Source organism: Schistocerca piceifrons, chromosome 2, assembly GCF_021461385.2.
Source record: "Schistocerca piceifrons isolate TAMUIC-IGC-003096 chromosome 2, iqSchPice1.1, whole genome shotgun sequence".
Classification (NCBI taxonomy): Eukaryota; Metazoa; Arthropoda; class Insecta; order Orthoptera; family Acrididae; genus Schistocerca; species Schistocerca piceifrons.
Genome location: NC_060139.1, coordinates 553,198,624 through 553,213,383, shown reverse-complemented (window position 1 = coordinate 553,213,383; position 14,760 = coordinate 553,198,624). Strand labels below are relative to the sequence as shown.

At 42.6% G+C, this 14,760-nt stretch overlaps 1 protein-coding gene across 2 annotated transcripts in view; it reads left to right on the top strand.

The window, feature by feature from the left end:
• Positions 1-6,614, top strand: part of LOC124777892 — a 63,775-nt gene extending 57,161 nt beyond the window's left edge. Inside the window, exon 3 of one of the 2 annotated variants that reach the window (XM_047253439.1) lies at positions 6,163-6,614. In XM_047253439.1, coding sequence (XP_047109395.1) covers positions 6,163-6,335 — 173 coding nt within the window. In that variant the 3' untranslated portion in view covers positions 6,336-6,614. Of the gene's footprint in view, positions 1-6,159 lie in introns of both variants that reach the window. The other variant, XM_047253437.1, reaches the window with a different exon arrangement.
• Positions 6,615-14,760: the final 8,146 nt, after the last annotated feature.

Genomic DNA, 14,760 nt, shown 5'->3' with positions numbered 1-14,760 from the left:
CTCGCAGATGCCGTGAAGTTGTTTGTTGTGATGCGCGACAGACGTTTCAGTCATCCTAAAACTATTTTTGATACTTTACGAAATTCAAAAATACAGGCATAACGCTTTGGGTACTTTGAAAACAGATAATTTTATTGAAAGCTTTCAACGAGGATCATCGTTGTTTATTACGTCACGTAGAGTTTTAGTGCCACTCACAGGCCCTTTTAAGATCAAATTCTGCAGATATTAAAAGTATTTCATAATTTTTAACATTTTTATGCAGCGACAGCAACTGATATTGTTTATATAAGAATATACAGCCTACAGTTGCAGGTTAACTTTATCGTTAACCTAGGTTTCAACGTTAGTAATAACGTCTCCTTCAGAACCTGCCAAAAGTTAATATTATAATGTGCTAGTAAATTATATTAGATATGGTCATCATACAGGATGAAACGTGTAGTACTTACATAAAATATTATTTAAATGTTTGCCTAAAACAAGCCATGTCCTAAGTCAACTGTATAAAACTTGATGCATAACCATAAGGTTTTGTCACTTCTATTAAACAAGCTGTAGCAAATTCACTTTAAGCCCGTTGTGTGGGCCTCGTCGTGTGACTAGAGACTGCGGACCGCGAGGGCTTCGCGGTCTGCCTCACAGAAGGCGGCGCGCATACGTGTTAGATAACGAGTCAGATAACGCGTATGAACATCTGTAGGAAAGGTTCTGTAATTATAGAAACTGTAATGGTCACATGCATTATGAATTATCGTAAACCTAATATAGGCTGGAAGCCTTCGAAGTATGCCCTATTTTTTAGATACAGTTGATCGTTCAGTAAATTGCCTCTATCTGTAATTAGGTGTGCATAAATTTGTAGTTCCTCAAGCGTGTCGAATCTGTATCCCTTAACTTCATGATGTAGTAGCTCTATGTTATGGTTATGCATCAAGTTTTATAAAGTTGACTTAGGACATGGCTTGTTTTAGGGAAACATTTAAATAATATTTTATGTAAGTACTACACGTTGCATCCTGTAGGATGACCATATCTAATATAATTTACTAGCACATTATAATATAAACTTTTTGCAGGTTCTGAAGAAGACGTTATTACTAACGTTGAAACCTAGGTAAACGCTAAAGTCAACCTGCAACTGTAGGTTCAAATGGTTCAAAGGGCTCTGAGCACTATGGGACTTAACATCTATGGTCATCAGTCCCCTAGAACTTAGAACTACTTAAACCGAACTAACCTAGGGACATCACACAACACCCAGCCATGACGAGGCAGAGAAAATCCCTGACCCCGCCGGGAATCGAACCTGGGAATCGAACCCTGGCGTGGGAAGCGAGAACGCTACCGCACGACCACGAGATGCGGGCTGCAACTATAGGCTGTATATTAAAAGTATTCTTGTCCTGCGCAATTCCAAGAAGTAATTTTCACTCAGCATAGTTGTTTTGGCATATGTGCTGAACCAGAGTCGAACCTGCAACCATGCCTTTCACTGACAGAGCTCTAGCGAATGATTTATCCTGAGGTGACTCCCTCCCTTCCCTCACAGCCTAACTTCCGATAGTCGGTAAACCATTGTCCAGTTCTCATTCGACACATAGTATTAATGTACGTAAACTCAACGTAAAGCATTAAAACTTAATGGTCACCCTATAATACAAAGATCGATGTACAGCTTCTACAGCAGTTGATCTGAACATGGTTTGTGAGTCACATTTATAACTTTCCCCGCTTAGATTTTGCTCATGCCTCATGCCTCAGACCACGTTGCTTGGGCGTTCTGAGGTCCACGTCTTTGAATACGGTTCACTCACCATTCAAAGTTATTACGATTCTGTACTTCTTCCACATGTGCGTATTTTCAGAGGTGAATTCGGCCATGACTTCATTTTTATGGATGACTGTGCGACTGCATCGAACAACGCAAGTTGAAGAGCTCTCTGAACGAGAATACATTGGAAAATTGACTGGCCTATCTTTTCCACTGATTTAAAAGTCGTTGGGCTCATGAAACACTTGTTCGGGGACAATTGCGGCAAATCCACATGCACCAACGACCAACCAGCAGTTTTTACATGCGCTGGTGAAAAATAGGACGCCCTACCACAAGAACTCCTTACTAAACTTGTGGCCAGCGTGAGAGCATGCACGACCGTCCGTAGTGATCCCACCCCATGTTAACAATCATGTCCCTCCTTTTGTAATGTCGAGAGGATAGTCATGAATCGCGGCGACTTCAGTGAGATTATTGCCTTTAAATAGAAGTGTCGTTTCTGTGTGTCTCATAGCAGATTCTTCCAATTACCTCTTGCACTACATATACTGTAACAGCTCTTTCTACGTATGATCCTAGTTCATCGAAGTATGTTATTTGACAGTGACACATCATGCCAAAGCTACTTTTGTCCTTAAGTTCAGTGCACCAGCGTGTTCTCACTAGTGTTTTTTCTTAATATTTTTGTTTTTGAGTCATCATTCTTCTGACTTATTTCATCCGGCCGGCCACGAATTCCTCCCCTGTGCCAACCTCTTCATCTCAGAGTAGAACCTGCAATCTACGTCCTCAATTATTTGCTGGATGTATTCCAATCTCTGTCTTCGTCTACAGATTTTACCCTCTACAGCTCCCTCTAGTACCATGGAAGTCATTCTCTCGTGTCTTAACAAATGTCCTATCATCTTGTGCCTTCTCCTTATCAGCTTTTTCCACATATTCACATATTCGTTTCCTCTCCAATTCTGAGTAGAGCCTCCTCATTCATTATCCTATCTGTCCACCTAATTTTCAACATTCGTCTGCACTACCACATCTCAAATCCTTCGATTCCCTTCTGTTCCGGTTTTCCACCAGTCCATGTTAAACTACCATACAATGCTGTACTCCAGACGTACATTCTCAGAAATTTCTTCCTCAAATTAATGCCTATGTTTGATACTAGTAGACTTCTCTTGGCCAGGAATGCCCTTTCCAGCAGTGCTAGTCTGCTTTTGATGTACTCCTTGCTCCGTCCGTCATTGGTTATTCAGTTGCCTAGTAGGGACCATCAATCCTGATGTTAAGTTTCTCACTGTTCTCATTTCTGTCACTCCTCATTACTTTCATCTTTCTTTGATTTACTTTCAAACCATATTTTGTACTCATTAGACTGTTCATTCAATTCAGCAGATCATGTAATACGTCTTTACTCTCACTCAGGATAGAAATGTCATCAGCGGATCATATCATTGATACTTTTTCACCTTGAATTTTAATTCCATTCCTGAACCTTTCATTTATTTTCATCATTGCTTCCTCGATGTACAAATTGAACAATAGGGGCTAAAGACTACATCCCTGTCTTACACCGTTTTTAATCCGAACTCTTCGTTCTTGGTCGTCGACTCTTATTATTCCCTCTTGGCTCTAGTACGTATTGTATATTATCCGTCTCAGAATTTTGAACATGTTTCGTCATTTTGCATTTTCGAAAACTTTTCCCAGGTCGACAAATCCTGTGAGAGTATCTTGATTTTCTTTAGTCTTGCTTCCACTATCAACCGCAACGTGAGAATTGCCTCACTCGTGCCTATACCTTTCCTAAAGCCAAACCGATCGTCATATACCGCATCCTCAATTTTCTTTTCCATTCTCCTGTATATTATTGTTGACAGCAACTTGCTGCATGAGCTGCGAAGCTGATTGTGCGACAATTATCGCACTTGTCTGCTCTCACAGTCTTCGATGTTGTGTTGATTATATTTTTCCGAAAGTCAGATGGTATGTCGCCAGACTCATACATCCTACACACCAACGTGAATAGTCTATTAGTTGCCACTTCCCCCAATGATTTTAGAAATTCTGATGGAATGTTATCTATCCCTTGTGCGTTATTTGATCTTAAGTCCTCGTGAGCTCTGTTAAACTCTGACTCTAATATTGGATCCCCTATCTGTTCTAAATCGATTCCTGTTTCTTCGTCTATCACGTCAGACAAATCCTCCCCCTCATAGAGGATTGCAATGTATTCTTTCCACCTATGTAATCTTTGCTCCGCAGTGGAATTCCCGTAGCACTATTAACGTTACCACCCTCGCTTTTAATGTCACCGAAAGATTGTGTTAACTTTCGTGTATGCTGGGACTGTCCTTCCAACAATCATATGTTTATCGATTTCTTCTGATTTTTTTGCAAATATTTAATCTTAGCTTCTCGGCACTTCCTTTTAATTCCTTTCCTAAGCGATTTATACTTCTGATTTTCCTGAGTTTCCGACAACATTGTTGTATTTCTTTCGATTAACTGAAGTATTTCTTCTGTTGCCCATGGTTTCTTGTTAGTTACCTTCTTTGTACCTACGTTTTTCTTTATAAATTCTGTTATGGCCCTTTCTACAGGCGCTCATACCTCTTCAACTGTACTGCCTACTGAGCTATTCCTTATTGCTGTTTCTATAGCCTTAGAGAACTTCAGTCGTGTCTCGTCATCCCTTAGTACTTCCGTATCGAAGTTCTTTGCGTATTGATTCTTCCTGACTAATGTCTTAAACTGCAGCCGATTCTTGATCACCACTGTCTAGTGATCTGAGTCTATATCTTTTCCTGGCTACGCCTTACAATCGAGTATCTGACTTCGGAATCTCTGTCTAACCCTGATGTAATCTAACTGAAATCGTCCCGTACCACCTGGTCTATTCCAAGTATGCCTCCTTCTCTTGTGATTCTTGAACTGAATATTTATTACAGAACTCGATTAGTCTTTCTACTGTCTCATTCTTTGTCCCAAGCCCAAATTCGCCTGTAACCGTTTCATCTACAACTTCCCAATGCATTCCAGTCCGCCATGATTATTACATTTTCATCTCCTTTTATTTACTGTATTACCTTTTCAATATCGCGATATACTTGCTCTATCTCGTCGTCTTCAGATTGCGACGTCAGCATGTATACCAGATCTATCGTTGTCGATGTTGGTTTGCTATCGATTCTCATAAGGACAATCCTATTAATGAACTCTCTGATCTACCTTCTTATTTATAACAAATCCTTCAGTTGCACAATTTTCTGCGGCTGCTGATATTACTCTATACTCATCTGATCGGAAATCCTTGTCTTCCTTCCATTTCACTTCACTGACCCGTACCATATCTACACCGAGCCGTATCATTTCCCTTTTCAGATTTTCTAGTTTCCCTACCACGTTCAAGGTTCTGACTTTCCACGCCCCCACTCAAAGAAAGTTATCCTTTCCTTTATTATTCAATCTTTTTCTCATGGTCACCTTCCCTGCAGTACCCTGCCGGAAATCCGAATGGCGGACTACTACGGAATCCTTTCCCAATGGAGAGATCATCATGACACTTTTCCAATTACAGGCCACATGTCCTGTGGATACACAATACGTGTTTCCTTTGTTTTCTGAATCCTCTTGCCGTTGATCATTGCTGATTCTCCCACCTTTAGGGCCAGTTTTCCACCTCTAGAAGACGAGAGTGCCCTGAACCACTGTTCGCTTCTCCGCCCTCTTTGAAAGACCGTTGGCAGAATGAGAATGACTTCTTATGCCAAAAGTCTCCGCCGCCAATGCTGATAATTAATCATAATTTAAGGAGTGACCGGAATCGAACCCGGGGTCGAATACGTTTCGATGACGCTACCCCTAAACCACGGGCGCAAGTCCCGCCAGTGTTTGTTTCCGCTATTATTTGTGATGCATCCAAAATACTGACGTAACAGGAGACTATGTCGAAAAATAAGTGGATATTGGTCTAAAATTCATTGCCTTGTGTTGTTGTGAGGTGAATTTTCATGGTGACCCCGTAAACAAACAGACGGCACAGGAACTTGTTCTGTTTTCCTTTCATTATAATGCGTTAATCAACCACAATATTATTGCACCTGAAGTGAAGGTGCTTTGCTAGCTCGTGTGTTTATTTGTGCGCCTGGAGCCGATTAGAATCTGTTCTGCTGTTTTAAAGACCAGGCAACTTGCCGTGAAGCAGTTCGTTCCACAGTACATACAACAGTCGAAAAACTGTTGTAGTGTCACCAGGCGTTTCCGATAACGGCCATAGGAGGCCAAGTGCAGTAGTATCGTGGTTGAGTAGTACCGTCTTACGTGTAGATGTAATTCCGTTTTATGCTTTTGCAGCTGACTGGGAGGACATGTCGGTTTGTTAGCAGAGTCGCGGGACTGGGTGGAGAGACGGTGCGCCTTCATGGGGGGCTCTGGGGCGTGGCGCAGTGGCCACGTGTACACGTGTGGCGAAGACGGCTGCAACGTGGCGGGCCGCGCCACTGGGCAGGCTCTGCTGCTGCTGTTGCTTCTGCTGATGGCGGCAGTCACTGCCTGGTGACCACATCAACGATGCTGCACAGACCACATCAACGATGCTGCACAGACCACATGAACGATGCTGCACAGACCTCATGAACGATGCTGCACAGACCTCATCAACGATGCTGCACAGACCACTGCTGTCTCCAGCTGGCAGCAGCGAATTTCTGTTCTAGATGTGGTGATGAACACAACAGAAAAATAACGGCATCGGAGAATGAACTAGTCTTCTCTCCTTATAGATCTGGGATATCATGCACTATATGTGTGAAAAGTGAGTCACAGTTTAACAGTGATCGTTACCATTATACATTTTTGTTACATTTGTTTTATTTTTAATACACTATGTAGTGAACAAAACAGAAATATAGTATTTCGTGTTTGTAAACATAGATGAATGTATCCGTTATCGTCTGAATCGGAAAGGTAATTAATTCTTAGGATCGTGAACTAATCCGAAATTATTCTAACATAGCGAAAGGAATATTGTTACTGAAATCAATGAGTAGCGGTTAAAAGAATTTTAGCAAACTAATAACCGTCCACGTGCTGAAAGAACAGTGGTGATCAAACTACAGGCCGCGAGCTCCATGCTGCTGTTTTATTTTACAATAACAATCCTCTGGCATCAACGTCAACAAACTTTAAGAGGTTCTTAAGAAGGTAGTTTCCCTGCTCAGTATTAAACAAAAATGCTTACAGAGACAGTAATATATTATGATGGGCTTAACTTTAGTTGACGTTAGTGGATTGAGGTATGAACTAAGAAAAACTGGCTTCTTACCTCAGGGCCAGAGGAATATGTAGCGCGGCTACTGCGGAGTTAGAGGACGCAAGAGGGAGAATATTTTGACCTGCAGTGCTGACAACTAATTGGCGTAGGTTCCTCCTACTCATTAGCGCTTATGGTCTATATTTCAAACGAACAAAATAAAAGGATTCGTGAACGTACACTACAGAGACGGTCATCTTCGAATACCGCACATATTTGTAGCAAGGAATTTGAAATTAGGTTAAGGCTGTTGTTACATAACTAAATAAATACAAGAAAAATGACTATCAAAACATTTAGTAAACGTTTATGATACTGTCTCGTATTCATAATGCACTTAAATATAAGTAAATTGTTTGTTATTATCACTGACTGCCAATCGTTTCTATTGACGGGAAGCGAAAATCTCGGTAGACTGCCGATACCGACATGTGACGAGTACAGTTTTCCCCACCTCTTTTTTTTTCAAATGTGAAATTAGATTTATTTACGAGATCGATCGATCTTTATTGTATTGCATGGGATATACACCTGCCAAAAAAGCGAAACAAATTTTTTCAGAGGACTGTCAACAGCATCGATATACATGGAGGACGCATGATAACACACTGTGCTCTCTTACAATGAATTTGTTCGTTGCCGGTTTCGACCACGGACCATCTTCAACGTACTAGCACAAAAATGAAAATGAAGTGAAAATTACGTTTGCTAAGAATTATTAACCGCAAAAATTAGGTGTATTTACGAAAAATGTCTACCGTATTCACATGCTATTAAACCAGAAAAGTATACTCCATTGCAGATTTGATAACTTTAACAATATACTAAACTCCATAACACCACCTGAAGAAAGCCAAAAACATTTAAAAAAGGAAAACATGCAACAGGAGTAAGTGCAGAGCACCATTGATCAGGCACAACTACACACAGTAAGTTAAAACACAGATGTTCAACATTTGTGCGTACAGAACGACGCCTTAAAATCAATACAGCAACATGTTTGTCCAGCCCGACGGCCTATTGCTGTCCTGCACGTCACTCGTTATGCTATTGCAGTGACTGTTCTTAGTTTGAGATCGCGGTTCAAAAACTGATGGTAAGGAGTACCAGAGTTTATCAGTAATGATCACGATTGATAGAATCTGCGAATATTACCAATAGAGATATCTTCCATAAAATAATTACATGAGATGAATACGTCTGCATGCTGCAACTCTACAGCGGTAATATATTTTTACAGGACTATGTTCTACAGTACGATATTGCATCACTGGAACGTTTCTTGCTTCATAACGAAGTCCAGCCTTTTCCTCTTTATTTGACATATAACCTACTGGATATATAATATTTTTCGTACTCTAAATACTCTGTTAGGCTTATTAGAAATGAAGCTGGACATAATCTGAGTAGTGTATCTGACAATTCGCCAGAAATCTATCAAATTTCTCATTGATGTTACAACGGAATGTGTACAAGCTCATTTTCCAAGTTATGGTCCAGTAACAAATATTAACACCGACGAATTATTTTTTCCTATTTATCTCGATCATTATTTCTGTGCGACTGTGTGGGCAGTAAATATTCACAGTTTCGTGTTTTACACGCAGTCATTTAATATCTGGCAATGAGATGCGGAAATTGTATGAGAAAAACAAGAGCACCGCACACAAACGTCACGGTAGAATTCGTTGTTCAATTTATATGAGAAAAGGAAATGAAAGAAGGGATGGGAATTGTTAATGTAAGTCCGAGGGATGATTAGAATAAATTTTCAGAGACTCAAAGAGAAAACTGAAAGCCTGATTAAGTATCCGATCAATGACTATTAAAACATAATAATATTTGGAAATGAAAAGCTGTTTTTTTGTTTTCTTTGGTTTTTTTGAGAAGTGTGAAACAGCTTCTATTCATTCGCGATATAGTTTTCGGCATTTTAAGTCTCTATTTCATAAATACGAAGCAGAAAATTCTATGAGAAGCCAACGACTTACTAATCTTGGGAATCGGTGAAGATAAGAAGAAGTGACGGGGCTGTTATCCTTTGCTACGCCGGAGAAAGGTGCACTGGGGGAATGTAGGAATTTTTGTAGTTTATCCCATCCAGCGCCGAGACATGGCAAGGTGGGCTCGAACGAAGTGTCGCAACCGGAATGTCAAACAGGCAGGAGAGTCGATACTGCAATATCGTGGCACACAGTCGACGCCACTGCTTCACATCGCTTGAGCGAGAGATATGAATAGTCACTTCAGCAAGGTGACTTCACTGTGGAATGATTATAACGCTGCGAGGTTCCGTAACTATACATAAATCTTTCAGAAGAACGCCTTTGAGTCTGATGATGTTGCAGAAAAACACCAAGCTGAAGAGTTGAAAGTCACAGCTGGGACACCGAGAGCCATGAAGACCACTGATGAACCTATATAGAGAGACCACATTCGATTATCTTTGCTGCGACATAACGTCATTGCCTCCGGCAGACAATTACTAATATGCAGGCTGAGGAGCTCTCAATCTTCCAGTTGCAGAGATCCAGTATCGAGGCAGTACTTGTGGTGTGCTATCTGCCGTTCACCAGATGACTACTATCTTCGAGACTGCACCTGCGGCACTTAGCTGCTGTGAGCTGCGAACGTCTCATACGCTGATGGATAGGTTTGGCGTTTACTACCATCGGCTCGTTGGAACCAAACTGAAGGTGCTTGACACGCTGTCAATCTGTAGCTTCACTCACGAGGCACGCTATCTGTTGCTGCCCCGACTTGCGTCTGTGAGCCGACACTGTGGGAGAAAGGCCATGCCGTAACCCTGCACTAACATCGCTACCCCGTGCAGAGCTGTTGGAAACTGACTGCTTGACACGCTGTCAATCTGTAGCTTCACTCACGAGGCACGCTATCTGTTGCTGCCCCGACTTGCGTCTGTGAGCCGACACTGTGGGAGAAAGGCCATGCCGTAACCCTGCACTAACATCGCTACCCCGTGCAGAGCTGTTGGAAACTGACTGAGGCACTCCCTATGAAGCCTTCGGATGTAGTCAAAAACAGGGAAGTCTCAAGGTGACATTGATGGGTTAGGTCGCAAAGTATGTACTGTCGGATGCAGTGGAATTAGATACAGAAGAGTGATGCAGAGCTCAGGCTGTTGACGTCAAATGCCTGCAGTACACGAAACATGCACACTTCAGCTCTGATGACAGAGCGGCTTAACAGGCAATCACGAAGTGGCCATCGTGTCATCATGTCAGCCTCTTTACGGAATGAGGTGCTGAGGCACCCCTTGATTCCATTTTAGCTGGGCATAGCGGACGACGAGCCAAGAAACACCTCGTTGCGAAAAATTAAAGATGCCACACAGGAAACAATACGTTGAGGGCTACCTAAAGAACAGCATTCTTTGCACTCAAAGAGCCAAGTTGAGTCGCCAGCTAACCCATTACAAAGACTGCCTCAGACAGAGAAACTATTTCAAATGGTAGGGCTTGACGTCCTCATACCATCTGCACAAACATCAGCGGAAAAGTGATATATGACCTATAATTGATCATTTTTCACTTTACCTAGCCAAGAACGCCATACCAGACCAACAAGCAGACACTGTGACTCGCCCTTTAATTAACCAACGGTTATTGAAATTCGGCACACCTGAAACAATATTACCGACTAAGGTACGAACTTTACGTCTAAACTATTTAAGCAACTATGCTGACAGTTGTGCATGAAGAAGTTACGAACTAGTGCCCATGAACCGCAAGTAAACGGTAGCACAGTGTGAGGTCTTACATCTTTGAGTGAAATGCTAAATTTTTATGTAAATAGTAGCCATGATAAATGGGACACAATATTGCAGTATGTCGCAAGTGTGAACAACAAATCACAAAAAACGATCATCCGGGCTACGAGATTGTTTTTGTTCCTAAAATGCCCTCACCTCTTGAATTATGTCAATCTACTCTAGGAAAGGATTCATCTTCCGTTTGGGAATTTATTAAGAGATTATAAGACATTTGGCGTCAGGTGAAAAAAACCGATATGTTGTCTCTAGAAAGACAGGAAAACACCCACAATAAAAAAGCAAAATCAAAAGTCGGGCAGTTGATTAAGTCATCTGATCCCCATCTTATGAACAGTTGTTTATACAAATAGAATTCACACATCTCAACGCGAACCAGAAGCATTGCCTGAATTTCCGGCGGCTCCTTCCGAGGGGGGAAGGGTACTGGTCAGAGAGAAGGCAGAAAGATATATTAATAAACCAATGACGGAGAGTGTACCTAACATTGTTGCAGCACACTCATGCATCAAGACCTCCAGGTGGTCTTACGAGCTGAATGTTTGTATTTACTTACAACTTACTAGGTATTATGGTTATGTTTGTGTTATTTATATGAGAAAGGTTTATTTGGAACTATTAATATAGCATTCGTATGTCTAATTAAAACGAAAAGATTAATTGTTTTGTATTAGGCGTAGCTGGTGTATAAATTGATAAAAAGACAGTTGGTAGTAAGTGAGAATTTATGAGTATATGTGTGACGGGCTTTGGCCTTTTTCTGAAGGATTCAAGGTAAGTTGCAACGGATGTTTCCTAAAGGCATTTTAGTCATTAAAGAGAATGAATCTGAGAACGATTTTTGAACGTGAGAGTGAACTTCCTCTTCCCATAGGGTGTAGACCGGACGTAGCAAAGTATAAATTTAGTGAGAGTAAAGAATAGCCATACCAGTTCCGGTCGCCCAACGTAAAACCAGAGTAACAAAGGGGAACATGAGATCCAGACGCTTCCTTGATCTGGTATTTCAGAGCCAGTGGGGCAAATCCAAAATGGCAGAAGCTGTCAAGGTACGACTTTGGGTGGAGTTTAGCAGCCAGACGTAGTAACTGCTGTATAGACGGTAGTTCAGCAGCTCGTGGATACTTTCACGAAATTACGAACCCTGATGCAAGGTAGGGCGACACTGAATGATACTTAAAAGTAAGATGTGTTGTTATGATCAGCTTTCGTACGGTTATAGCAGCAGCTGCTCTAAACCATGGAACTGATCCGGAAGTTTGATAGGCATAGGCGTCGGAATGCGAAAGACAGTATTTGGCACTACCGACACAGAAGATGTTGACGAGATGAAGGCGGGGTTGCAGCAGGTACAGGCAGGCGTGGAAGGGCATGAGGAGACTCTTGAAATTAACACCACGCAGATGCCCAGTCTCGAACAAGTGGTGACGAACAGTATCCGGCAGTTACACACCATAGTCACCAGCCTCATGACACACTCTATGAAACAACAGAGGCGCTAAATCAGGACTTAGGAGTTTTCAAGGACCAATTGGAAATCTTCGACACACAGTTGACCTACACGAGGCTTTTACGTACACTTGCAAAAGTATCACCGACACACACATCGAAGCCGTAGAGTTGCAGGAAGCACTTTTCCACGCGATCCGTGACCATCTGACCTCGATACTTTCGCCACTGGAAAGGCTTCTGGAAGTGCTATACAGAATTTGAGCCTTGTTAGAGGCCACCATTACCAGCGGTGGAACAGGAATCCTTACCATTCCACTTGTAACAAGTACACTAGGTGAAAAGAGGCTAAATGGTTCAAATGACTCTGAGCACTATGGGACTTAACACCTATGGTCATCAGTGCCCTAGAACTTAGAACTACTTAAACGTAACTAACCTAAGGACATCACACAACACCCAGTCATCACGAGGCAGAGAAAATCCCTGACCCCGCCGGGAATCGAACCCGGGAACCCGGGCGCGGTTCCAGACTGAAACACCTAGAACCGCTCGGTCACACCGGCTGGCGAAAGAGGCTACGGGTACGAATACAGATACTATTAACCTGTAAGGATTGTCGATTCCATTGTTTCACCGTCCATGACTGTCCAGTAGCCTGGAAAACCCTACGGAAATTTATGCGTTTACTAGTACACTAAGCACTATTGATATCAACCGATAGACAGTACCACGCTCCACACACCGGTGCAGAGCGCAGAAATACCACAGTTCAGAAGAGGGTAAGTTATTGTTTGCCTCATAAAGCGAAGAGACACCATACATGAGTCATACAAGTATACTCTGTTTTGCTCTGAGAATCCTGCGACATGTAGGCGCTTCAGTCCGGAACCGCGCTGCTGCTGCGGTCGCGGGTTCGAAACCTGCCTCGGGCATGGATGTGTGTGATGTCCTTAGGTTTGTTAGGTCTAAGTAGTTCTAAGTCTAGGGGACAGATGACCTCAGATGTTAAGTGCCGTAGTCCTTAGAGCCATTTGAACCATCTGAACCAATCCTGCGACAAAATGCCATAGGGGGTCACTACATGTAAAACCGAGTTTTTCAGAAGATATTCTCACACCGTCTGTACTCAAATAATGGTCATTGCCACCTGCTACGACCAAGGATATTCCGGTGGCACCAAGTGCCTAGAGATACAGGGTCAGGGATGGTTGATAAATTGTACTCGATGCAACATTTCAGATCTTACTTTCCACTCACCAGCCGCCATTATGGATCTACAAATCTAAACGCCAGATAATAGTTAATTTACGTACTAGACCTACCTTCCGAAATCTTGTCCAAGGAAAACCTGGCTTCCCTAAACAAGCTAGAGCCAACTTTCCTGGCTGCGCTGAAACATATGATGGTAGCACAAAAAAGTCGTGTTACCATGGAACACATACTCGATCACGTAATAAAACATCGGCCCGAAGAATTCCACTGACTGACATCTACCGGGAATACCGCATCAGCTGTTTGCGTAATATTGATTATAATATATATCGTGTACTGCCATCTCAGACTTAGAGGTGCTCAGATCTCAACCTTACCTTCCTTCAAACGGCAGGTCCTCCATAGTCACGTTGGTACCAGTGAGGAAGTTATTCAACTACAACGAGTACTATTACGTTTTTTTAAAAAAAACGAGGAAATAAGAGAAAACCAAGAGAGATGCAGATAGTGCTGAAGCATTGAAGAGTGGGATTCTACAGCTTGTGTAATACAAAAACGGAAAGAAAGACACGCCAACGTCTTATTCCGAGGTTAGATGGGGAAACGGGCAATGAAAACACATTGATAGGTTGTAAGCGTCTGTGTAACAGTCAGAGCACTAAACCAGGGATCAGGAACACCAAATCAATCCAATGAAGGAGGAAATGACCGGCTCGTAATCCCACAGCCGGAAAAGCAGCCCAGCAATGAAACCAGGCCGCAGTCCGACGTATTCGCTATGCCAGGGCTGGCGATCGACACCCCTCCTGGCGTTTCGTCGTGGACTTGGTAATGTGCTTTCAGCATCTCTCAGCACATGGAATCGAGGATTTAAACCACTAGCACCAATGCTTCATGATGTCGTCTGATGACACACAGCCTTTGGCAGTTGTCACCGCATCTATGACGAGGCCTCCACAGGTCGCTAACCAACGACCGTTGCCCGAGTGTACAACCCGAGCACACAGACGTTGCCCCTTGCCACATTGCCATCAAGCAGTCATCCGCCGCCATCCGCCATCACGCTGTGATAGTCGGGTCGCGTCCATGTGGGAAGTCTGCGGCAGTGCCTCGTCACTGGCGTACCGGCTTAATGGGGACCAAGCATCACTTCCCACCGTCTGCAATCCTTTTAGGATGCGTTGCACAACGTCTGTTTGTGTCTGTCAATTAAGTGTT